Here is a 25,710-nt window from a genome sequence, read left to right as displayed (position 1 = left end):
GAACCCATCGTTCTACCATTCCTAGACCGGCAAGGGAACTTGCTGTTCCAACAGGACAATGCACGTCCGCATGTATCCCGTGCCACCCAACGTGCTCTAGAAGGTGTAAGTCAACTACCCTGGCCAGCAAGATCTCCGGATCTGTCCCCCATTGAGCATGTTTGGGACTGGATGAAGCGTCGTCTCACGCGGTCTGCACGTCCAGCACGAACGCTGGTCCAATTGAGGCGCCAGGTGGAAATGGCATGGCAAGCCGTTCCACAGGACTACATCCAGCATCTCTACGATCGTCTCCATGGGAGAATAGCAGCCTGCATTGCTGCGAAAGGTGGATATACACTGTACTAGTGCCGACATTGTGCATGCTCTGTTGCCTGTGTCTATGTGCCTGTGGTTCTGTCAGTGTGATCATGTGATGTATCTGACCCCAGGAATGTGTCAATAAAGTTTCCCCTTCCTGGGACAATGAATTCACGGTGTTCTTATTTCAATTTCCAGGAGTGTATGAACAAGCAGTGAAAATCCTATAGTATCCCATCACCAAATCAGGTTCCTCGTAGGCGTCTATGTGCTGTGGTGGGACTAACCAGTAGAATTAAAGAACATGATCGATTGACTGAGTCTGACTTATCAGAATAATAATTATACATTTATTTCTATCATAAGCATCGTAAAAAAGGTAAAGTTTTCAGGCGTAGGTATTAAATTGATCTCAAATGGGCAAAACTTGCGCTCATAAAAGCTTTACAAATCAAAAGCTTCCTTACCACAAAATTCTTAGCAGGTTCTGTGGAATTTCAAAAATTAGTTAACAATAATTACACCATCATATTTAAAATCAGCACTGTGGTAGAGAACAGGTAACTAAGCTTATAAAGCTACCACAAAGTTAAAAACCACACTTCAGAAATTCTTATTGAATCTTGAAAATCAAATGTTCAGCATACACATTTGTAAAAGTTAATAACAATATCTTCCCTTTTGGAAAGAGTATCGATGTTAGCTGTTTCAATTGGCTGCCATTAACTTTGGTACAAGATAATCTGTCCACATCCTCACATACAGAGTACATGAAAGTTAACAATGCAGTGATTTATCTCAAACAGTTCAGTATTAGTCTCAAAACACTCCAATCCTTTATCATTGTCAATGCAGCCAATCATGTTCTACAGGCAGTCTCTCCACATTTAAGAATTTACTAAACATCTTCTGTGATCAATCATATTAACACAATTTGTCATAAGTCTGTACCCTAAAAATCAACTAATTGTCCAGGCTAGTCATTCACTTTAACGTAAACGAGTAGGGAAGTCTGTACTTAATGACACCGTTTTATGTCCGACAGCAAAACCTCAGCTTACAGTACTTGCAGAAGCACTCTTTCTTAGCACAACTAGTTGCATTCACGCACTGGAATGCCATACCACACTGTGTCCAAAATGGTAGAAAACGCAGCCACAGCCACAACAGCAACCCATCATCGGCGAGCCATACGTTCCACCACTCATCAGGACACGAGATAGCTCCGCTGCGGTCAGATATCCTCCACTGTCAACAAGCCAGCCAGCACTCGGCTCACAGCAAACTTAGCTCCAGTGGACCGTCTTGAACAGTCAACAAACTCGCAACTCGACTGTGCACTCTCCATTTCCCCTTTTTCTGTGATTTTCATCCCCCCCCCTCACTCTATGTGGGTCCGGGGGAGGGGGGGCTGATACTGGTACACTCAATCCACACCTAGGCGTTAACATATAACCAATATGACAATGATTTTAAAATAGTAGTGAAATATGAGGATTATGAAAGACTAAAGTAATAAGTCTGGCTGAACAAATACTTTAAAAGCAGTGATAAAAATATGGTCATACAACACAATTTAAGAAACACATGAACACCATTAAAACACTCGAAAAAAACATTGGAACAACACGGAAGAGACACTGAACATTAAAAACGGAGCACTGCAGACTTTCACTAAAACTCGAAGGGTCCTGCCCTGGGATGGTAGACGAAAGGAAAAGTAGTTAAAGAGCGAGAGAGGAGAGTCATGGGGATGGGAATTGAGGGCTAGTAAGAGGTGGCAATGACAATGAGATAGGGATGGCTGTTGGGGGACAGCGAAAGAGGGGTAACTGGAATTGGGATTTGTGAATTTGAAAGAAAAGGGAGTGGGGAGCGACTGTAGGCGGAAAAGGAAGTGGGGGAGGAAGCCCCTGGGGCAGTGGAGAGGGGAGGGTGGATTCATAGTTGGTAGGAGGGGTATATTTTGGGACGGAGTTCATGATCTGTAGGAGGGAGTCGGTTGAAATTTCTTTGGCAGAGAATGTGGAGGATGTGCAGGTGGAGCGTTGATGGGACGTGTAGGATTGGAGAGGAGGCGGGACACAATACGATTGGTGGAGTTGAGTTTACAAATGGTGTAGATTATCGGGAGATGTTCTACGCGAGTGAAGAGAGGTGGGAATTTGGTGAGTTGGTAAATGATCATTGTGGGGGAAGGTTAAGTGGGTATGTGAAGTGAGGTGGAAAGCATGACGTTCCAGAATCTGGAGGAACTTACAGAACTTGCGTATGGCAGATATCCATTCAGCATTGGCAAAGCAAAGGATGGAGCGGAACAGGGATATGTATGTGCGAAGGATAGTGGAGGGGTGTAATTCCCATGTTCGGCGAGTTAGTAGTTATAGTCTATTGTGGGATTTCTGATGGATAGTTAGTAAATGAGGTTTCCACGTTAGTTGCCGGTAGAAGGTTAATCCAAGACTTTACAGAAGCTCTCTGTAAAGTTTGGAAGGTAGGAGACGAGGTACTGGCAGAAGTAAAGCTGTGAGTAGCGGGCGTGAGTCGTGCTTCGGTAGCTCAGTTGGTAGAGCACTTGCCCGCGAAAGGCAAAGGTCCCGAGTTCGAGTCTCGGTCGGGCACACAGTTTTAATCTGCCAGGAAGTTTCATGACAGATATTGTTTAAATACTTACAAAATAATCAATGTCAAACATTGAACAGGAGTCAGCATTCTATCAGTCGGCCAATCTGACAAAATTGTGTTTACCTACCGGTATTTCATTTACGTTTGTTAACAGGTTGTCGTTCTTAACAATTTTTAAAATAATCCTGACAGCTGTACCACGATTGAAGAGTTCATAGAAAACAGAACACCGTACGTGACTCTTAACGGAGAGAAATCTTTAGAAGTAGTAGTAACTTCGTGCGTATCCGAAGGGAGTGTTATAGGACCATTACTTTTCACAATACATGTAAATGACCTTGTGGATAACGTAGGAAGTTTAATGAGGCTGTTCATGGACGACGCAGTTACACACGAAGAAGACACAACACTAGAAAATTGTAGTGAAGTGCAAGAAGACTTGCAGTGGATCAATGTTTGGTACATGCATTGGCAGTGGACCTTCAGCATAACGTAAATAGTCAGAGATATCCATTATTGTGTGGTTACACGATTTCAGAATAACCTCTGAAAGCAGTCACATCCATTAAATATCTGGGAATATGCATGCGGAACAGTTTAAAGTGTAATGACGACGTAAAACTAATCGCAGGTATGGCAGATGCCAGACTGAGATTCATTGATTGAATTTCTCGTTTTGAGAATACTGGAGGGCGTTCTGTTTTAATTATAAAAAACCATTCAGCATATTATGCGATCTTGGCTGCTGAATGGTTTTTTTGAGATTCATTGGCAAAATCAGCAGCAACTTTAGTCCATCCATAAAGCAGGTAGCTTACAAACCCTTGAACGAATTTTTGTTCATGCGTGCTTACCATGGCTATTTCTTTTCTTACCTTGCTGCATAAACACACGGAATTTTAACTCGTTTGCAAGCGAATTAGACATTATAATTTCGATGTTAATCGTATTCATACAACAAAGAACTATCCAGTGCGGACATTGGTGCGGCTGCCCCCGTCGGAGGTTGGAGTCCTCCCCCGGGCATGGATGGGTGCGTGTGTTGTCCTTAGCGTAAGTTAGTTTAATTAGTGTGTAAGCATATGGTCCGATGATCTGAGCAGTTTGGTCCCATAGTTCTTACCACAAACTTCCAAATTTTCCAGTGCGGACAGTTGATATTTGATGTCTACGCGTAATTGCCGTTGGTGCAGAGCTTCGGTAAGTAACGGCAAAAAAGAAAAAAAGCAAACATGGTTCATTGCACTTTCAAACTTCAATGTATTGCTTCGTAATAGATGGATTATATTATTTAAGTTACATTGACAACTGACATAGGCTACAGCTTAAATGAGGTAAATTCAAACTTAAATGTGATAATGTGATTATCGTACCGCGATTTCGATAAGCGTGTTATGTGAGCAGTTCATACTTCAATATGTTTTTCAGCGACATACAGGTCTAATATTGATATAATTTCGACAAACTTGTTACACGAATAACAAATTAGCGAAAAAATACCTGATCTTAGCGCCCCTTACGGGGTCTAGATCTACACCTACATCAATACTGTGCAAACGACTGTGAAATGCATGGCAGACGTTGCTTCCTATTGTAGCAGTTACTAAGGATTCTTCCCGTTCCATTCAAGTATGGAGATCATGAAGAATGACTGTTCAATAGCCTCTTTGTGCGTTGTGATTATCTAATCTTGTCCTCACAATCCATACGGGAGCGATACGTAGGGGGTTGTAATTTCCGGATCAGCATTTGAAGCCTGTTCTGGAAACTTTGAAAGTGGGTTTCCTATTCTCAAGCAGCTGCCAGTTCAGTTGCCTTCAGCATCTCTGTGACACCCTCCCAAGGGTCAAACAAACACTAGTGTTATCAGTCTCTGCATACGATCAATATCCCCTGTTCCTTCTAATCGGTAAGGGTCCCACGCACTTCATAAATATTCTGGTGTGGCTGCAAGAGTATTTCGTAAGCGATCTCCTTTGCAGACTGATTATTTACCTAGCATTCTACCTATAAACCAAGTCTCCCACATGCTCTAACCATGACTGAGCATATGTCATCGTTCCGTTACATATTCGTACAAAGTGTTACATCCAGTTATTTGTATGAGCTAACCGTTTCCAAATGTGACTCGTTGATACTGCAGCCGTTGTAGGATACTATGATTTTCGTTTTGTGAAGTGCACAATTTTATATTGCTGAACATTCAAAGCAAGTTGCCAATCTTTGCACCACTTTGAGTTATCATCGAGATCCTACTTAACATTTGTGCAGCATTTCTCAGACAGTACTATATTGATAACTAATCTGCTAAAAATCTGATTTTACTGTTAATATTGTCTCCAAGATCATTAATATACAACGTGAACAGCAAGGGTCCCAACGCACTTCCCTGTGGCACATTCAAAGTTATTTCTGCATCTGTCGAAAACTCTCCATCCAAGGTAACATGATGCGTGCTTCCTGTCAAGCAGTCCTCAACCCAGCCACAAATTCCGTTTTGAAACCCTTACGATAGTAGTGAGTGGTTATAGTTAAATTGCAGTTGTTCATAGAGGTCCAGTGTAGGCTATAGTTATCGTACGGCTGCGAAACTTGATAGATACTCGAACGCATTAATGCGGAACTGATATACGCTTGAAAAAAATTAGTTCTAGTTTTGGCCACCAGGTGCAAACCTAGCAATGTACAGCATCTCGTCCGGTGTTCATATTGTCAAATTGACAATTAATAATATCAACATTATGCTCTTCCCAGTTGTTTAACCTTTTCTACCCATGTCCTGTTCCTAATCCATTACACATGGAAACATTTTTGTACATCTCTCTTGCATTCACAGGGCCAGATTTGCACCTGGTGGAAAAAATGGGAACTAACGTTTTTCCAACGTAAATCTTTTCCTCATTAAGGTAGTAGAATATCTACCAAGTTTTGCCATACAATAATTACAGTCTACGCTGGACTTCTGTGAGTTACTGCACTTTAATCACAGCCACTCGCTAGTTTTGATAATAAGCATAGATGTGGTATTGAGCAAGTACTTTTCGGAAATAAATATTGCTTCTGCCTGACTGCCTTGATACATGGCTTTCAGTATGTCACGTGAGAAGTGCAAGCTGGGTTCCATATGATCGTCTTTTTCGAAACGTTAAATGCTTGTTGGCTTGGAGTAGGTCATTCTGTTAGACTTACGTACTTTCGTGAATCACTTCTACAGCGCGTCTTGTAGGCGTGTGTGACCATTGCTGTCTTCGAGTTACTGGGAGTAAATGTGAGAGGGATTCCATTGGGCACTGGAGCATTATTCAGTTTTCGATATTTCAGCTGTTTCTCAACACCATTGGTAGTAATATCTACATCACTGATCTTTGCCCTTGTGCCAGAATACCCCTGGATTTTTATTTGTAAAGAAACATCTAGGGTATTAATAAACCGCTTTAGCTGTATTTAGTCCATTATTTTTAGATCACCGCCGGTTTCATGGCACTAAAAGCCACATCTTCAGGTGAGCATCTGCATAACAGTAAATAAATCAAGAAGGAGTAACAACCCTGAGACATCCACAGATACGATACATTTCTAAAATTATTTTACGATTTTTTTTTTAAAAACGATTAAAAATTTTTACATGAGAATACTAAAATATTTGTACTCATTAGATCTAAAAGTCTCTGAATTTTGTAGCCACCATTCGTTGTCTGTCAGAACAAAGCAACGCTAAAAGACGGCATGTCATTAAATAAAACAGCCGGATGCATGGATTCCAATTCAGTATGGTGGATGGCGCTTAAACAAATAATGCCATAGTATGTATAAATGTAAAACTATTAAGACCTAATTTGTGGTTAGCACGAAAATTCAAGAAGTAGTTGTAACAAACTGGAGGGATGTTCTGCCTGAACTTCAAGTAAATAGCTACTGACGGAAAAGCAGGACCTGGAAACCGACCCATATGCTGTCGCGAACAGGGGACGCGGCCGCATGCTGTCCCTCACTGACGGCAACAAAGTAAACCGCTTGCCTATAAACGGCTCGCGTATGAGAACAAAGAATATTGTTGTATTAATATTCCTTGTTCTCATTCACCATCCGTGTGTTTGCCAAAGACATCCGATCATTCAATTGAGGCCGTGCATCATCAGCGCATGCGCGAGCCGTCCATAGGCAAGCGGTTTGCTTTCTTGCCGTCAGTATGGGACAGCACGCGGCCGAGATCCCCTGTTCGCGACTGCGTGTGGACCGGAGAAGCGGTAAATCCGGTTTCCAGGTTGTGCTTTTCCGTCAGTAGCAATTTACTTGATGTCTTTGGTCCATGTACGACATCTCTCGAGTTTGTTGCAATAACTTCCTGGTTTTCCGTGATAGCGGCAAATTAGGTATTAATTGCTTTACATTTATTTTTACCTTACTACTGGATCACTCTGATATACTTTATGTGTCACCGTATTCGATGGGAATCCATCCATCCGGCTGTTTTATTCAATGACATACCGTCTTGTAGCGATGTTTTGTTCTGACAAACAACGATCGTTAAGTAGAAAGTTCAGAACATTTTAACTGTAATGTTTTAGTTATGCGAAGACAAATATTTTAATATTTTCACGTAAAAGATTTAACGGTTTTTAAAATTTTTAAAAAAGTCGTAGAATAATTTTAGAAAGTAACATGAGTGGATGTCTTAGTGTTATTCCTTCTTGGTTTACTCATTTTACATAGGTTTAAAGCTCCTCTTAGCGTTCTTCCGTGTTTGCGATTTAAAAACTGGGTTGTTTTGGAAATCAGCCTTATGCAAACACAAGTAGTTTATTTTTATATTTCCCCAGACATGTTTCGACACCAATGTCATCTTCTGTGGATTAAATTTTTATTTTCTTAAAATTACATCGCTAACTGAACGGTATTATTACACATCGATTCTAGTGCTCGTTTTCGGCGTTTTTGGACAGCATGTCATATTTTCCGTCCTGTTTCGTGTCCTTGGTTGGAGTCTCTATCAGCTACTACACTACTGGCCATTAAAATTTGCTACACCACGAAAATGACGTGCTACAGACGCGAACTTTAACCGACAGGAAGAAGATGCTGTGATATGCAAATGATTAGCTTTTCAGAGCATTCACACACGATTGGCGCCAGTGGAGGGGAGGAAAGTTTCCAACCGATTTCTCATACACAAACAGCAGCTGACCGGCGTTGCCTCGTGAAACATTGTTGTGATGCCTCGTGTAAGGAGGAGAAATGCGTACCATCACGTCTCCGACTTTGATAAAGGTCGGATTGTAGCCTATTGCGATTGCGGTTTATCGTATCGCGACATTGCTGCTCGCGTTGGTCGAAGTTCAATGACTGTTAGCAGAATATGGAATCAGTGGGTTCATTAGGGTAATACGGAACGCCGTGCTGGATCCCAACGGCCTCCTATCACTGGCAGTCGAGATGACAGACATCTTATCCGCATGGCTGTAACGGATCGTGCAGCCACATCTCGATCCCTGACTCAACAGATGGGGACGTTTGCAAGACAACCATCTGCACGAACAGTTCGACGACGCTTGCAGCAGCATGGACTATCAGCTCGGAGGCCATGGCTGCGGTTACCCTTGAGGCTGCATCACAGACAGGAGCGCCTCCGACGGTGTTCTCAACGACGAACCTGGGTGCACGAATGGCAAAACGTCGTTTTTTCGGATGAATCCAGGTTCTGTTTACAGCATCATGATGGTCGCATCCGTGTTTGGCGACATCGCGGTGAACGCACATTGGAAGCATGTATTCGTCATCACCATACTGGCGTATCACCCGGCGTAATGGTATTGGGTGCCATTGGTTACACGTCTCGGTCACCTCTTGTTCGCATTGACGGCATTTTGAACAGTGGACGTTACATTTCAGATGTGTTACGACCCGTGGCTCTACCCTTGATTCGATCCCTGTGAAAGCCTACATTTTAGTAGGATAATGCACGACTGCATGTTGCTGGTCCTGTACGGGCCTTTCTGGATACAGAAAATGTTCCACTGCTGCCCTGGCCAACACATTCTCCAGATCTCTCACCAACTGAAAATGTCTGGTCAACGGTGCCCGAGCAACTGGCTCGTCACAATACGCCAGTCACTACTCTTGATGAACTGTGGCATCGTGTTGAAGCTGCACGGGCAGCTGTACCAGTACACGCCATCCAAGCTCTGTTTGACTCAATGCCCAGGCGTATCAAGGCCGTTATTACGGCCAGGGGTGGTTGTTCCGGGTACTGATTTCTCAGGATCTATGCACCCAAACTGCGTGAAAATGTAATCACAAGTCAGTTCTAGTATAATATATTTGTCCAATGAATACCCGTTTATCATCTGCATTTCTTCTTGGTGTAGCAATTTTTATGGCCAGTAATGTATTTAGTGCATTGCTTTCACTCAGTTCTTCATAAATTTCCGCACACTAAAAATAAACTAATTGTGTTTGCATAAGGCTGATTTCCAAAACAAACCGGTTTCTTGATTTACTGTTACGCAGATATTCACCTGAATATATAGCTTTTAGTGCCATGAAACTGGTGGTGATAAAAAGGGGGGGGGGTAAATACAGCTGAAGTGCTTTATTGATACCCAAGATGATTACTCCTAGCTGTGGTTGTTCTGCCTAAAAGGTTGTCTGTAAAGAGAGAGTCGAAGACAGAATTTCGATATGAAAAAATGTTTTTAACTCTCAAATACGGGAGATATCTTACTATACAGGATGGCTAACTACTACAGTGGCTAACAGTATGCCGGCTGAGCGCAGAAACAAATGTTGCAGGCCGGTGTGGACGTGGGAGTGCCGCGAGAGCCGATGCGAGAAGGTAGCCGCCGGTGAGGGCGAGGCGCAGTCGCTGGGGGCTTGCCGGCTTGCGTGCGACCCCTGGGCGACGCTGTGGCCGCGGCCGCGCGGCGGCCTGCAGAGGACGCCGGGCCGCCTGCTGGCGCTCAACCCGTACAGCGTGTCCGTGGAGGCGGCGGGCCGCGACCTGCAGCCCGGAGTGCGCCAGCTGCTGCAGGAGGCGGGACGCATCTTCCACAGGAAGGTAGAGCGCAAGGCGCGCACCAGCGCCAAGCAGCGGTCCGCCGGCGAGCGACGCTCCCTCTTCGTCACGCTCACCGTCAGCGACGGGCAGACGCGCTCCTTCCACACGGACACCTCGGAGGCCTACTCCCTCTCCATCTCGGAAGTCACTGCTGGCAGGGTAAGTGCGCATACTGTACGCGGCCCAGTCACCTTGTGACCACCGCCTATGTTCGGCGTCAACGTGTGTTGTGTACATAGTTCCGCGTAGTCAGCGCGTACACAACTTTCCCACTAGAGAGCGCCCCGCTAAGGCCGGTATTACACTATCAAATTTCTTTGTCAAAGATTTGATCAAAGATGTGATCAAATATTACGTCAAATATATTTGACAAACATATTACACTGTCATCATATTTTTCGTCAAAGTTCAAGATGGCTGACCACAACTTGTTATTAACCGCAGCAGTTGCATGTACTACAATTGCACTGTGTGCATATGCGGAAGAGAAGCGGGGGAAAAAAAGGAAACATACCTGGGTGAAGCCATGGGTTTTACGATTGCACGATAAATGCATTCACCAAAACTTGTTACGTGAGCTTATAGTGGAGGACGTCAAGTCGTACATAAATTACTTAAGAATGGATGAGCATACATTTCTGTATGTGCTCAATGAAGTGTATCCTCATATCACAAAGCACAATATTCACTTAAGAACTGCTACATCTAGAAGACGGTCTCACTGTAACACTCAGATTCCTTGCTACAGTAGAGGGTTGGGTTAGGTTAGGTCAGGTCTCCAATCTTCATAATCTATTTTTGTATTCAGCGCGCCTCACGTTGTAAAGCACCTCATCAGCTTCATACATCTCTATTAATTTTGTAGTTGTCGGCACACACCAATTGTATTTACCCACAATGTTTATAAAAACACTACAGACGACAGAATGCAGCGATACTAGTGCTCCATGTGGTAACATGTCACATTGCAGTGAACAGAAGACAAGCGACTTCTTTGATCAGATCTACAGCGAGGCCCTAGATTTGATCAAATATTGGATGACATTTGACAAAGTTCCCTATTACACCATCAAATATCTTTGACAAAGATATTGGACAACGATTTTTGACAAAGAAATTTGATAGTGTAATGCCGGCCTAAGCACAACAGCGCAGGCGCAGCACCCATCCGTCTCCGCACTACCAGATGGCGCTGCCATAGAGACGGACCGAATTCTGCTTCTGCTGATCCACGTATTAATATGTAACGCAGCCAATGAGATTGCTGCTAATGTAGAACCTTTTCTCCTCGCTGATCACACTCGCGCAGTGATACATGAACGCACGAGGTATTATAACGAGTGTTCAGACCTCCGATTAGTCAGTCCGCATTTGTCTGTACCAGTCTATAGTCAAGTTTCAGTCTGCGCCTAATAAGATTACCATATTCCTGTACATAGCCAGGAAGATAAATGTACAGACACATTTGTCAAGGATCAGAGATATATGTGAGAATAATATTAACGTACCAATACCAAAGGAACTTCAGATTGTCAATTGTAAATAGCCTCCAGAACCAAGTTAAGTAATTTTTATGCTTGTTATAATTTTAATAAATGTGTGTGAAAATTAATAAAGTTCTGTTTAAAGTTGGTCACCGTCAATCTGCTACTCTAAGCGTGCAAGTGGCATTTCTATCGTCTAACCTAACGGCAGAAGATAAACACGCCACGATAAGACCACGAGACGTATTGCTGACTCTCGCCTACTTCGTTAGAGCGACAAGTCAAATAATCCGATAGTGTGTGTACTGAAGGTCTTACAGTACGCTCACCACAACGTGCAACAACCATTCCCATATGTCAGGTGACAGCAGTAGCAGTGGGGGGGGGGGGGGGGGGATGTGATGGGGAGGGGACTGAGGAAAGCAATGCAGTCATCATCGTAATTCAGAAACTGAGGACATACCAAACGTCCAAGGGTGGAGGCATTTCAAAATGGCTAAGTAGGTAAACTGTTCGACGTGCAACAACCATTCCCATATGGCAGGTGACAGCAGTAGCAGTGGGGGCGTGTGTCGGGGGAGGGGACCAAAGAAAGCAATGCAGTTATCATAATTCAGAATTGAGGACTTATCTACCGTCCAAGGGTGGAGGCATTTCAAAATGGCTAAGTTGGTAAACTGTTCGACGTGCAATAACCATTCCCAAATGGCAGGTGACAGCATTAGCAGTGGGGGGATGTGTCAGGGGAGCGGGGGGCCAAGGAAAGCAATGCAGTCGTCATCGTAATTCCGAAACTGAGGACTTATCTAACGTCCAAGGGTGGAGGCATTTCAAAATGGCTAAGTTGGTAAACTGATCGATGTGCAACAACCAGGTGACAGCAGTAGCAGTGGGGGGATGTGTCGTGGGAGGGGACCAAGGAAAGCAACGCAGTCATCATCATAATTCAGAAACTGAGGACTTATCTAACGTCCAAGGGTGGAGGCATTTCAAAATGGCTAAGTTGGTAAACTGTTTGCGTGCTGTCGTGTTTAAAGTATACCGAGGATGGCAGAATGGCGCTATCCAAAGGCAACTCTGAGGCAACTGTGGTGCACCCTGAGCCCTAGATGACAAGGGTGAACACTGGCTGCATAGATGTGTACAGGTGAATAGACGTGCAACTGTTGAGCAACTGACCATCCAGACGAATCAAGAGGTTAGTAACAGTGTCTCCTCAATGACCGTTCAGCGAATGTCCCTGCGTATCGATGTCCACGGCAGGTGCTTGGTTCGTGCAACGATGAAGGCTGTAATTTTCACGCCAATACTGCAACTGGACGTTCACTGATTGACGACAGTTGGAATTTTGAGATGATAGACGAAGTGTCTTAAGCCAAACACTCTGCTACAATCTTCGGAAGAGTCCAGGCCAGAGGATGGAGCGTTATGGTCTGAGGAATATTATTGACACATCCATGCCATGGATCTTCAACCTGCAAACTTAGTGCCGATGGCCATTGCACTGGAGTCGACATGGTCCACATCCCTGTCGGTACCTTCCAGCTCACTGACACTGTTTTGCAATTCTCGCAGTGGTGCATCTGCAGAAGAAGGTTATTCAGGTGGTAATCTGTAACATAAGTAAATTCCTTAATCCTACTACAGTGCTAAACGGCAAAGAAGAAATAGTTCATTATTATTTAACATAGTTCCTGTGATTGTTAATTTTTTTAGTGTACTCTTCTAGCTTCAATTAAAATGTGCTATGTATTAAAGTTGTGCTACATCCAAGGATGTGGTATGCGCATGGCGTGGACAACAGGATGGAAACACCACAAACACAGCACATTTCCATCCCTTCTACGGTGTTGCAAAACTATTGGCATTCAAAACAGTTTCCAGTCCTCTCATAAAGGATAAATGCAAGTTCTGTATGGTTTTCAATGGAATGTTGTAACATTTTTCTTGCAAGATACTGGCACGTTAGGTGACAATGATGGAGATGGATAGCGATCGCACACCGGTCTCTCCAAAGTAGACCGGAAAGGCCCAATCATACTGAAATATAATGACTTTGGTGGTTAAGGGGAGACGCTACAGCTCATCCTTAGTCTCACAGAACCAGTCCTGGACGATGCAGCCTTTGTGAAGAGGAACCCTGTCGTCTTGGAACACTATATCACCATTGGAGATCAAACATTGTACCATCTGATGGACCTAATCAGGCAAAATGGTCATATAGTCCTTGACAGTAATGCAACCTTGTAGAGTAACCATGGAGCCCATGGAATACCACAATATAGCTGACCAAATCGTCAAAGTACCCCCATTGCGTTTCACTATAGGCAGCAAGCAGTCCATTGTAGGTTTGGAATGGCTTATGCTAGACATAAGCTACCCCAAAAGTTAGAAACAATGTGAAACAAGGCCCATCCACCCAAATTACTTTCTTCTATTGCTCCACAGTACAGGTTTTACTGGCTTTGGTACTATGTCTTACATTTTGGTCATCTGCATTACTGACGTATGGCTTTGGAATTCCAGATCGCCCTATAGTTCCCTACTTCAGGAGCTTCCTTTGTGTTGTTTTGGTGCTGACAGAATTCATGAATGTGGCATTAATTTCTGCAATGGCTTTTACAGCTGTTGTCCTCTTACTTTTCGTCACAGTCTTCTTCAATGACCATTTGTTAATATCACTCTACAAAACAATCTCGTCTGCATTGTGACTTAGTGGATGATGTTTTGCCATTTTCCCTGCAAGTGGTATAAATCTTCAATACAGTGCCTCGTGAAACACCATACCCCTGGGCTACATTGGTTATGGAAGCACCCACCATACAAGAACCACCAACAATTTGCCCACGTTTGAACTCACTTAGCTGCAACATAATGCTCTCTGTCAGGACTACCTAGAACTCTGTAATATCCCCCAGGGGGCTCACCACTCTTTGGCAGGTTCGTGCTTGGCTACCACGGGGCCCCAGCCTTTGCAGCACTTCTTCCCTTCCGTGCTGTATGTCTATCCTCTTACTATTCTTTTTTCCCTCCCTTGGGGAACATGTCTGGGGTATTGTTGGGAATGGTCTGCATTCTGTCGCTGATCTGCGAACAGTCTCAACTTTGTTTTTGACTCCTTTTTCCTTTCTTTGTTTCCCTTCTCCTCTCGTTCCTCCACTAAGGCGTTTGAGGATCCTCTTTTTTCTTCTTCCTCCTTGTGCGCTCCTTAAGGCCGGTCCACACGTCTGACACTTAAAAGGTGACTGGGTAACGCGTAATTCCCAACCCTGGATCGACAGGTAGGGTTTGGACGTACCCCCTGGTACAGGCCAGGCCCAGGGAGGGGTGATTGCCTCAGCAGTAACCTTCCCAGATTGCCCACCCTGTCAGGGGTTCAGGAGGTGTGACCTGAGGTATGAACAATCACCTAAGGCGGGTGCACCCCCTTGTGAAGGGGGCCCCCAGTTGGAAGGAGCGGGCCATCGGAGACGCTGGCAATTGTGGAGGATTTCCTAGTGATGAGTCAATCATCCTCTCCATCGACGTCGACGAAACGCAAATGTAATGAGGCTAGTCATTTGAAGACCCTTCCCGCTGCTCCACGATTCCTTGTGGTATCACGTACTGAAGATGGTCAATCCTTCACCACGGTCAATCCATTTATTATTCAGATAGGTGTTGATGCCATTGCTGGCCCTGTGAAATCTTGCTCTCGTTTACAGAATGGCACTTTGCTTTTGGAGACGGCTTCTGACTCTCAAGCACAGCAACTACTTGCTGCCTCACTTCTCCATGGCTACCCTATTCGTGCCAAGGCACATAGAACTTTGAATTCTTCCCATGGTGTAATTTACACCAGGCTACTTGACGGTCTAACTGAGGCTGAAATACAATCTTACCTCTCTGATCAGGGTGCCATTGCTGCCCATCATGTAATGAAAAAGGTCGATTCCTCCTTGGTGCCCACCCACACTATTTTTCACCTTTGATAGGGTGGTGCTGCCGTCAAATATTAAAGCAGGCTACGAAATCATCACAGTCCGGCTGTACATTCTGAATACGATGCGCTGCTACCAGTGTTATCAGTTCAATCACACTAAAACATCTTGTCGACACCCAGCCACATGCGTAACCTGTGGCAGGGATGCACACGAGGGCGAATGTCCGCCTCCTCCTCCCCGCTGTATCAACTTCAATGGCGGCCATGCCGCCTTCTCCCGGGATTGTCCCATGTGTCTAGATGAGCGGGTTGTTCAAGAGATTCAGGTGAAGGAAAAAGTGCCTTACACAGTAACTTGCAAGTTACTGGCTAGTCGCAGACCCTGTGTTCTCCAGTCTGGCACCTATAGTTCAGTTCTTGTGACCCCTCGGTCCATGAAGGAAATGGTCACGCAGACATGCGGCCTCAAATTTGGCTCTCAGGTTGTGAAGTCAGACGGTGTCAAGGTAGCATCGCCCCCCCCCCCCCCCCCTCCCCGTCCCCGTCCCGCTGTGCAACAAACTGTTAAACTCTCGTCGAAAGGGGCAAAGCTACCCACTACACAACCGACAGGCAGGAAAGGACAGAAGGAGTACTCCTGCAGCGAAGACTTTCTCCAGCCAAACAACACCCAAGTCTTCCTCTAACCAGAAGGGCTTGAAGAAGCCTGCTAAAGACATACGGTCTTTTCCTTCACCAACTCGAAGATCCTGCATGATGGTGTCACCATGTGGTCACTTAGCCCGGACGGCCTCTGTCTCACTGGTGCGCTCCACCAACCGTTTTTCAACGTTGGACTCCGCAGACCAACCACACAAGCACACTGATGCTTCTGTGGACCCCATGGAGCAGGATCCTCCTGATTCTGTGCCCTGTAGTAGCGACTCTTCACCAGCTATCCCTTGGCCGCCACCAAGTTGACACCCATATATCTCTTCCTCCTCATGACTGTCCTCCAATGGAACGTTTGCGGCCTTCACTCCCACGAGGATTTATGGCTGCTTCTAGCATTCCAACATCCACTTGGAATCTGCCTTCAGGAAACGAAACTGCACCCTCAAGACCGCTTTGAGCTTTCACATTGCTTACCAATTCGTTTTGACCTTCACCCTGAGGTCTGTATCCCATCTCATGGGGATGTTACGCTGCTCATATGTGATGACCTTCATAGTCAACCCATCTCCCTGACTACCCATCTTCAAGCTGTTGCTGTTCGCCTTTTCCTTCCTCACCTGACTTTCTCACTCTGTACCATTTATGTATTTCCGTCCTTCGATGTCACGAGGGCTGACTTCTTCCAGCTTATTGGGCAGCTACCTTCACCATTTTTGCTACTCGGTGACTTTAATGCGCATCATCCCCTTTGGGGTTCTCCCAGGGCCTGCCAGAGAGGTGCCCTCTTGGCTGACATTCTTGACCAACTCAACCTTTTCTGCCTTAACACTGGAGCACCCACATTCGTTTCTGACTCCTCGCACACCTATTCCCATTTGGACCTATCCTTTTTCACTGCCCAGCTTGCCCATCGCCTGGAGTGGTCCGTTCTTTCTGACGCCTACTTGAGCGACCATTTCCGTGTGCTCTCCGTCTGCTGACTCCTACCCCATCCACATGCATGCCCAAACGGCAGCTTACTGAGGCTGACTGGCAGCTTTACTCCTCCCTGGCGACCTTCGTAGAACAAGATTTCCTCAGCTGTTACGACCAGGTGGATTATCTCACCAAAGATATCCTTACTGCTGCAGAACGTTCCATTCCTCACACTTCCTCTTTACCACGTTGTGTCCCAGTCCCTACCCCTTGGTTGACTGAAGCATGCCACGACGCAATTTGTGCATGGAGACGTGCTCTGCACGTTTTTAACCACCATCCTAAGCTGGAAAACTGCATTCATTATCAACAGATGCATGCAAAGTGTCGTTGAGTTCTTTGGCATAGCAAAAGAGCTAGTTTGATTTTATTCACTAGTTCTTTTAACAGTTCCACACCTTCCTCCGTCGTGTGGGCCAACGTCCAATGGCTCTCTGGAACCAAGATCCATTCCCCCATTTCTGGCCTGACAGTAGGTGCCGATGTCATTGTGGATCCTGTTGCTATCTCCAGCACCTTGGGCAGCCATTTTGCGGAAGTTTCGAGCTCTTTCCCCCACCACCCTGGTTTCATCCATCAAAAAGGAGTGAAGGAGGCTCGGGCGATTCCCTTCTCTTCTCCGAATCGTGAGTGCTACAATGCCATCATCACTATGAGGGAGCTAGATCATGCTCTCAGTTCATCCCAGTCCTCCATCGCAAGGTCAGATGCTATCCACATCCGGATGCTGTAGCGCCTCTCTCATGCGGGCAAACACTTTCTGCTTAACACATACAGCTGCATCTGGACTGAGGGCACATTTCCTGGATGCTGGCGTGAAGCCACCGTCATACCCATACCTAAGTCCAGTAAGGACAAAAACCTTCCTTCTAGCTACCGCCCCATCTCTCTTACCAGCTGCGTTTGCAAGGTGATGGAACATATGATTCATGCCCGGCTGGTGTGGTGGCTCGAGTCTCGCCATTTACTCACAAATGCACAAAGTGGATTTCAAGTGCGGCGTTCTGCAGTTGACCATCTCCACCCATGTCATGAATGGTTTCCTGCGGAAATCCCAGACTGTGGCCGTGTTTTGCGATTTGGAGAAGGCTTATGACACTTGCTGGAAAACAGGTATCCTTTGTACTCTTTACACGTGGGGCTTCCGTGGGCACATGCCCTGTTTTCTTCGGGCAGTCTTAAAAGAGTGCGTGTGGGTTCTGCCCTGTCGAACACCTTTATTCAGGAAAATGATGTGCCTCAGGGTTCTGTCCTGAGTGTCATCCTCTTTGCTGTCGCCGTTAACCCAATAATGGCCTGTCTCCCACCGGGCGTTTCTGGCTCCATATTTGTCGATGATTTTGCCATTTATTGCAGTTCTCCACGGACATGTCTCACTGAGCGGCGTCTTCAGCGCTGCCTTGATCGTTTTCACTCCTGCAGCATCGCCAATGGCTTTCGCTTTTCCACTGACAAAACCTTCTGTATTAATTTCTGGTGGCGCAAATGGTTTCTCCCACCATCTCTATACCTTGGGCCTGTTACCCTTCCATTCGTTGACACTGTGAAATTACTGGGGCTCATGCTCGATAGGAAACTCTCTTGGTCCTCCCACGTCTCTCACCTGGCAGCCTGCTGTACGCCATCCCTCAATGTCCTCTGTGTCCTCAATGGTACTTCTTGGGGTGCCAATCGATCCACCCTCCTCCATTTGTACTGGTCCCTTGTCCGTTCTAAACTCGACCATGTGTGCATTGTTTATGCATCTGCAAGCTGATCTCTTTTACGCTGTCTCAACACTATCCAACATCATGACATCCATTTGGCCACGGGTGCCTTTTACACCAGCCCAGTTGAGCTGCTGAACTACCACAGTGGCTTTCTCCTCAGCAGATATGAATGCCGTTTGTCTGCCATGCATGGCCACCTCTCCTATGCCTCCTTCTTTGATGATTCCTTAGATAGTCAGTATGGGGCTCGTCCCTCTTCTCTGTTACCTCCTGGAGTCCGCTTTCGCCACTTGCTATGGCGGCTTAACTTCATGCACCACCTTTTCCAGTGGGTGTGAACCCTTCACCACCTTGGCTTCGTGAAGCGCCCTTTGTTAACCTTGGCCTTCATTCACTTCCTAAAGATACTACTCCAACCTCGGTCTATCGCCTTCAGTTTCATGACCTTAGCATGGAACTTAGCGATAGTACCCTTGTATACATTGATGGCTCTCGGACTGACTGTGGAGTCAGATGTGCCTTCATCATTAGCACCCGTGTCTTTTGATATCGGCTTCCGACACACTCCTCCGTATTTACAGCCAAGCTTTTCACCTTGCATCAGGCCACAGAGTACATCCCGCGACACAGCCGTCCCAATTGTGTCCTCTGCTCAGACTCATTCTGCGCCCTCCAAAGTCTTTGTGTGCTGTGCACTGCTCATCCCTTAGTGCAGCGGGTCCAGGAAAGCTGTCACTTGCTCACTCTTGGTGGAGCCAATGTCATGTTTGTGTGAGTCCCTGGTCATGTCGGTCTGCCAGGAAACGAGGCTGCTGACACTGCTGCCAAGGCTCCAGTCCTCGTACCTCAGACCGCGAGTACCTCTATTCCCTCCAATCATCTCTGCATTGCCGTCTGTCAGGAGGTGGTGTCACTTTGTCATCACCAATGTTCCTTCCTTCACAGGAATAAGCTTTAGTTTATTAAGCCTCTCCTGGCACCTTGGATGACCTCCTCTTGGCCCTCCCACTGGGAGAAGATTATTTTAACTCAGATGCGTATTGGGCACTGCCTTTTTAGCCATTGTCATTTGCTCAGTGGCACTGCCCCACCACTTTGTATGCATTGCGCCCAAGTTTTAACTGTCCACCACTTCCAGCTGGAATGCCCCTTTTTTTACCAATTTTTCCAGCTTGGGTTTGCTATCTGATTTATCAGCCGTTTTAGCGAATGATGCGTGAGCTGTCGACCGCGTTTTACTTTTTCATCTGCCGAAGCAATATGGCAAAGGTCATTTAATTTTTAGTTTTGGACCTCCATTTTTGTATGCTGTTTTTTTAGTCCTTTTTCCACGTCTTGTTTAGCTGTCTCCTATTCTGTCCATTGGGACTGACATATAGTCGTTTCTTTCGTCTCTGTATTTGTGTTCTATAGTTTTGACTTGGGAACATATGACCCCAGTTGTTTTTTTCACCCTAAAACAAAACAGAACAAACAAAAAGAACTCTGTTATGACCAGGACGAAAGGTTACAATTTATTGAGAACATTGTACAGGGTCCCAGGCACATTTTACTGCTGGTACATCATCTAACAAACCAGTGTGGACTAAGATGGATAGACGCTGTGGGGCCTGTAACTTGGCCACGAAGATCACTTGTCAGTGCTCTGGATTTTTCTGTGGTCCTTTCAAAAAGTGGAGTATGTATCACACCTATTGATAAGGTTCATGAACTGGTTAAGTCCCGAGATAATCCAGGGGTGTTTGAAGATTTGTAACTCACTGTGGGAAAAGTGCAGTATTGCCTCCAGAAGTGGTGATGATAGGTAGAACTCCTTCTTCAGCAGCTGTGAGTGTACAATAAGATTGTAACGTGTGATGTGCTGAAGTACTGTTGTATTTCTAGTTTTAAAATAGTCCTTTAGATAAATTAGAGCTCTGTTGCACACAGACTTACCTGATATGTTTACATTTGAAATACAGGGTGGCAAGGTTAACATATAATATTAAGTGTAGTAACTTAAGACGAAATTTGTTGACAGTATGTTTCTACAGGTATAGAAAAAAATGTTTTCTTTACACACATAATACACCTCGACATACACACCATTAGTGGTGTAACAGGCAACTAATCTGTATTCCACTTCTCTCAGTGTTTTGCAGCATTGCTGGTGTAACAGTTGCAATAGTTGCTCGAAAGTGATGACGCAGATCACAAACTAGTGCTAGTGTCTGGTGCACTTGTTCTTGATAAACACCCACACCAAAAAAATCAAGTGGTATAATGTCTGGGCTTTTAGGGGGCCATGTAGTCAATGAATTACCTCTCCCAATCCACCAATCTGGGAACTCACGATCCAGGAAATCCTTCACAATTTGTTCTCAAAGTAGCATTGTGTGCAATCTTTTTGAGACCTCATGTTATGAGGAAGTTGTGGCACTGGATGCAGTGCAATGTGTCTATGTACACTGTTGCATTAACTGCAGGCTCTGCAAAGAAGAAAGGGGCTATAACCCTGTCCTTCAACAATCCACACCACACACATTGACTTTTGGAGAGTCACATTTGCATTCTCACTATGTGGGGACGGGGGTGTTTGAGATCCCCATATGTGGCAATTTTGTGTGTTAACCATGTGGGAAGTGGGAAGTTTACTGTACTTGGAGGCTGATATGAATCGTCATCCAAAAAATAGCCCAAATTTAGGAATGCCTCATTTTCGTCTATTTTTCCCAGAATTGTCACTTCAAATGCTTTCCACTGTGGCCTGTCCTCAGCCTTGATTTTGTGACAACACTGCAGTTTGTATGCCTGAATAAGCTAACTGTAAATGTGAATTAATTCAGCAGTGCCACTAGAATTGCAGGCTTGGCATGGTGGCCTGACAAAAATAGACACTCATTCCCAGAGCTGCTTGTCCCATTTCTTGATTGATACGTAAATGGGATCATCATAAGTCAGTTGCAGTCTATACTCATGCTGAAAACAATGTTGTACCAGTGCAACAGACTTTAGCTTCATGAGTGAAAGTGCACATAACACATTCTGCCATGAAGTCCATGTGGCTACTGACATGTGTTTACATAAACAAAGCAGTTACACATCTGTACACTTGGTACCAAGTGCCACAAGCAGACATGGAAAATATTTTGTGTTATCATGAACGTAGAAGCAAACTGCCAATAAATGTCTCAGTTACATCTCTAGTTATTACATTTTATATCATTATATGTTTAACCTGGGCACCCTGTACATTTATATTAACTAGGACAATATTTCATTCCCCCATGTCAATTTCTGTCACTAATTACATTACACCATGTATGCAAATTTTGCAGTGGGATATCTCTGGCACTCCACTCAGCTTGGAACACCAAGTAACTGCTTGCGTTGCTTGGGCCTTATGCCAGCCCTGGTTATGAAATAAAAGCATAACCTCCACTGCATACTGAAAGGTGGCTTGTGGAGAGAAGATGTAGATGTAACAGTACATAAAATGGTAGTTACTACAATATGTAATACATATTGTCACTAACCACTACTCCTTGAAAATAACTTCCTCCATTGTCCCCCCCATTCACCTGGATGCAGTACTGTAGGTGTCGCAGGAAGGATTCCATGACATACTTGATGTATCGTCCACAATGACACTTAATTTCTTCACATAACTGCAAATGAAGTAATCTGGAGCTGTCAAATCTGGGGAAAGAGATGGCCATGTCACATTACCACAGTAGGGAATCATCCTCAAGCTAAACAGTGACTAAGAATCACTCATGTGCCAATGACACACACAATACCACAACTTTTGGAGTCACATGGGGGCTTTTCACATAAACGTCATGCATGGATATTCCTGACACCAGTACTGCAGGTTTTGCTTATTAAGATTGCCAGTCACACAATAGTTTGCCTTATCGGATGTCAGCAGTTGATGGGGAAACAGTAACCATTGCAAGAATTTCAGTGCAGTGGGAAAGTCTTTTGCCTAGCACTGTCTCTCAGGTCTTGAATCACCTGCAGTTTATATGGATGAAACTTAACACTTTCACTGCCAATTACATAAACCTTGCCATTTCTTAGAGAGGACTTGCCAACAATGAAGATGAACCGATCTCATCAATAAGTGTCATTTTGTACTGAAAAGCAATAGAAATCATACCCCATCAAATGACAGGATTGGCAGTCAACTGAATTTTTTGCATTCTGTCAGTTGATGGGATTGATGTACAAAGTATTAAATTCATCCAGTAAGCCCAATGAACTGTTAAAGTGTTTGTGCATGTCAGGGTGCTGAATGACTACTATTGTGTTAAAGTTACACACATTCATTCCAAGTTATAATACATTCAAACACCTTTCTCCTAACTTGGTGACTGCTGGTTCAGAACACTACCTGTGGCACTCCACTGTCACATCCACCTGAAAATACTGTACCTCTCGGATGCAAATCCACAGATCACTGCTTAATGGCATACTGCTTGCCTGATTCCCTTATATTCAGCACTGCATGCATGTGTAGTGAACAATGTACATTTGGTCACAGTCATTTGCTGTGTTAGATACAGTACTCACCAGTATAGAGTTCAGAATTAATGTGGATCATACCCATTACATCCAGTTTTCTGAGACAGGACTAAAAACGTAAATTACTTTATTAAAACTTGCAATTTAAATCATTGAGGTTTTGATGTATTTAGAAAGCCTTTAAATTGACTTCTATGCTATATTATGGAAAAAATTGGAAATTGGTGGTACATACTATGGGTCCAAACTGCTGAGGTCATCAATCCCTAAGCTTACACACTACTATCTAACTTAAACTAACTTATGCTAAGGACAGCACACACACCCATGCCCAAGGGAAGACTCGAACCTCCGATGGGTGGAGCCACGCGAACCATGACACGGTGCCTTAGACTGCACGGCTACCCCACACAGCACTATATTATGTCCACTAACTCATTATAGTTACTGCAGTGAAGGATACAATTTGATGATGTATGGCACTTAGTTTATTTACCCTTAGAATCTTTAAGGAAAATATGTGAAACGTTTTATTATTGATATTACATCAAAAAGACACAAATCTGTTTCGTATTATATTAACATACATACCTTACATATCCTCAGGTTAGATAGAAAAGTTGCTGATAAAGCGTGTACAATTATTCATTTACATTTCTACTCTACAATTCACTCTTAAGTGCTTGGCAGAGGGTTCACTGAACCACATTGACTATTTCTCTACCATCCCATTCTCGAATAGCGTGCAGGATAAACGAACACTTACACCTTTCTGTGTGAGCTCTAATTTCTCATATTTTATTACAATGATCATTTCTCCCTACCTAAGGAGGCATCAACAAAAAAGCAAGCTTGCCACCCTAACTCAAGTATCATGACATTGCCCCCCCTCCCCCCCGCCATTTTGTGATAACAGGAAAAGGCTGCTCTTACTTGAATTTTTTTTATGTCCTCCACCAGTACTATCTGGTACAGATCCCATACCATGCAGCAGTATTCCAGAAGAGGATGGACAAGCATAGCGTACACAGTTCCTTTAGTAGACCTGCTGCATCTTCTAAGCATTTTGCCAAAAAACAGTCTTTGGCTATTCCTCCTCACAACATTTTCTGTGTGATCATTCCAATTTAAGTTGTTCACAGCTGTAATACATAGGCATTTAGTTGAATTGACAGCCTTTAGATTTGTGTGATTTATTGTGTAGCCAAAATTTAACAGCTTTCTTTTAGTGCTCATGTGAAAGACTTCACACTTTCCATTAGAGTCAATTGCCACTTTTCATACAATACAGATGTCTTATCTAAATCATTCTGCATTTCTTTTTGATCTTCTGATGACTTTACTAGATAGCAAGTAAGACCTTAATTTGCAAGCAATGCAACAGTCCTGCTCAGATGTCTCCTAAATCATTTATATAGATTAGAACAGCAAAGTGCCTATAACAATTCCTTAGGGAATCCTACATTATTTTTGTTTTACTCAGTGGTTTGCCATTAGTTACTACAAACTGTGACTTTTCTGACAGTAGATCATGAATCCAGTTGCACAACTAAGATGTTACTTCATAGACACAGATCTGTGTTTCCAAGAACAACATTTTCTGAATCTGTGTTGACTGTGTCAATATTTTCTTTTCTCTGAGGTAATTCATAATGATGGAACACAATATATGTTCCAAAATCCTACTGTAAACTGACATCACTGATGTGGATCTATAATTCAGTGTATTATTCCTATTTCCCTTACATTTTGGTGCGACTATGCAACTTTACCATCTTTAGATGTGGATCTTTTGACAAGCGAATGGCTGTATATGATTGCTAAGTGTGGAGGTATTGTGTCAGTATACTATGAAAGGAACCCAACTGGTGTACAATCTGGACCAGAACACTTGCCTTTATTGAATTATGTAAACTGCTTCACTACACATGGGATATCTACTACCCTGGTCACAACTGCATACGGAAGTATTTCTTCATATTGTTGTCATGAAAAATGTCATCTTTATTCCATATAGTTACACTGCTGGACCATGTGTTTAGCGGTACTGGAATAGTTTTGAAGTACAAAGCACAATGGCAGGAATGAATCATATAATTTCTCTTCTGTATACTCACTGGTCTTCTGTACTAATAAGATAGATTTTCATGCATGTTTGCTAGTCTGTGGAGGCCTTCCTTGTAGTTTCTTTTCTGGAGTAATCTCTCAAAATGAAACACAGAGGTGATCAAAAGTGGAAGATGATGTGACTTACCAAACGAAAGCGCTGGCAGGTCGATGTGTCTGTGTCTTTGAATATGTCTGCTTGTGTCTGTATATGTGTGGATGGATATGTGTGTGTGTGCGAGTGTATACCCGTCCTTTTTTCCCCCTAAGGTAAGTCTTTCTGCTCCCAGGATTGGGATGACTCCTTACCCTCTCCCTTAAAACCCACATCCTTTCGTCTTTCCCTCTCCATCTCTCTTTCCTGATGAAGCAACC

General features: G+C 44.2%; 1 protein-coding gene across 3 annotated transcripts in view; it reads left to right on the top strand.

Moving 5' to 3' along the window:
* LOC124787841 (chitooligosaccharidolytic beta-N-acetylglucosaminidase) overlaps positions 1-25,710 on the top strand; it is a 218,769-nt gene that overhangs the window by 173,695 nt on the left and 19,364 nt on the right. For all 3 annotated transcript variants that reach the window (XM_047254788.1, XM_047254787.1, XM_047254786.1), the window contains exon 3: positions 9,715-10,138. In XM_047254788.1, coding sequence (XP_047110744.1) covers positions 9,715-10,138 — 424 coding nt within the window. The remainder of the gene's footprint in view (positions 1-9,714; positions 10,139-25,710) is intronic.

Source organism: Schistocerca piceifrons, chromosome 3 (genome assembly GCF_021461385.2).
Source record: "Schistocerca piceifrons isolate TAMUIC-IGC-003096 chromosome 3, iqSchPice1.1, whole genome shotgun sequence".
NCBI classification, from domain to species: domain Eukaryota; kingdom Metazoa; phylum Arthropoda; class Insecta; order Orthoptera; family Acrididae; genus Schistocerca; species Schistocerca piceifrons.
The sequence above is the reverse complement of the archived record's forward strand: the minus strand, read 5'-3'. Positions and strand labels throughout refer to the sequence as shown.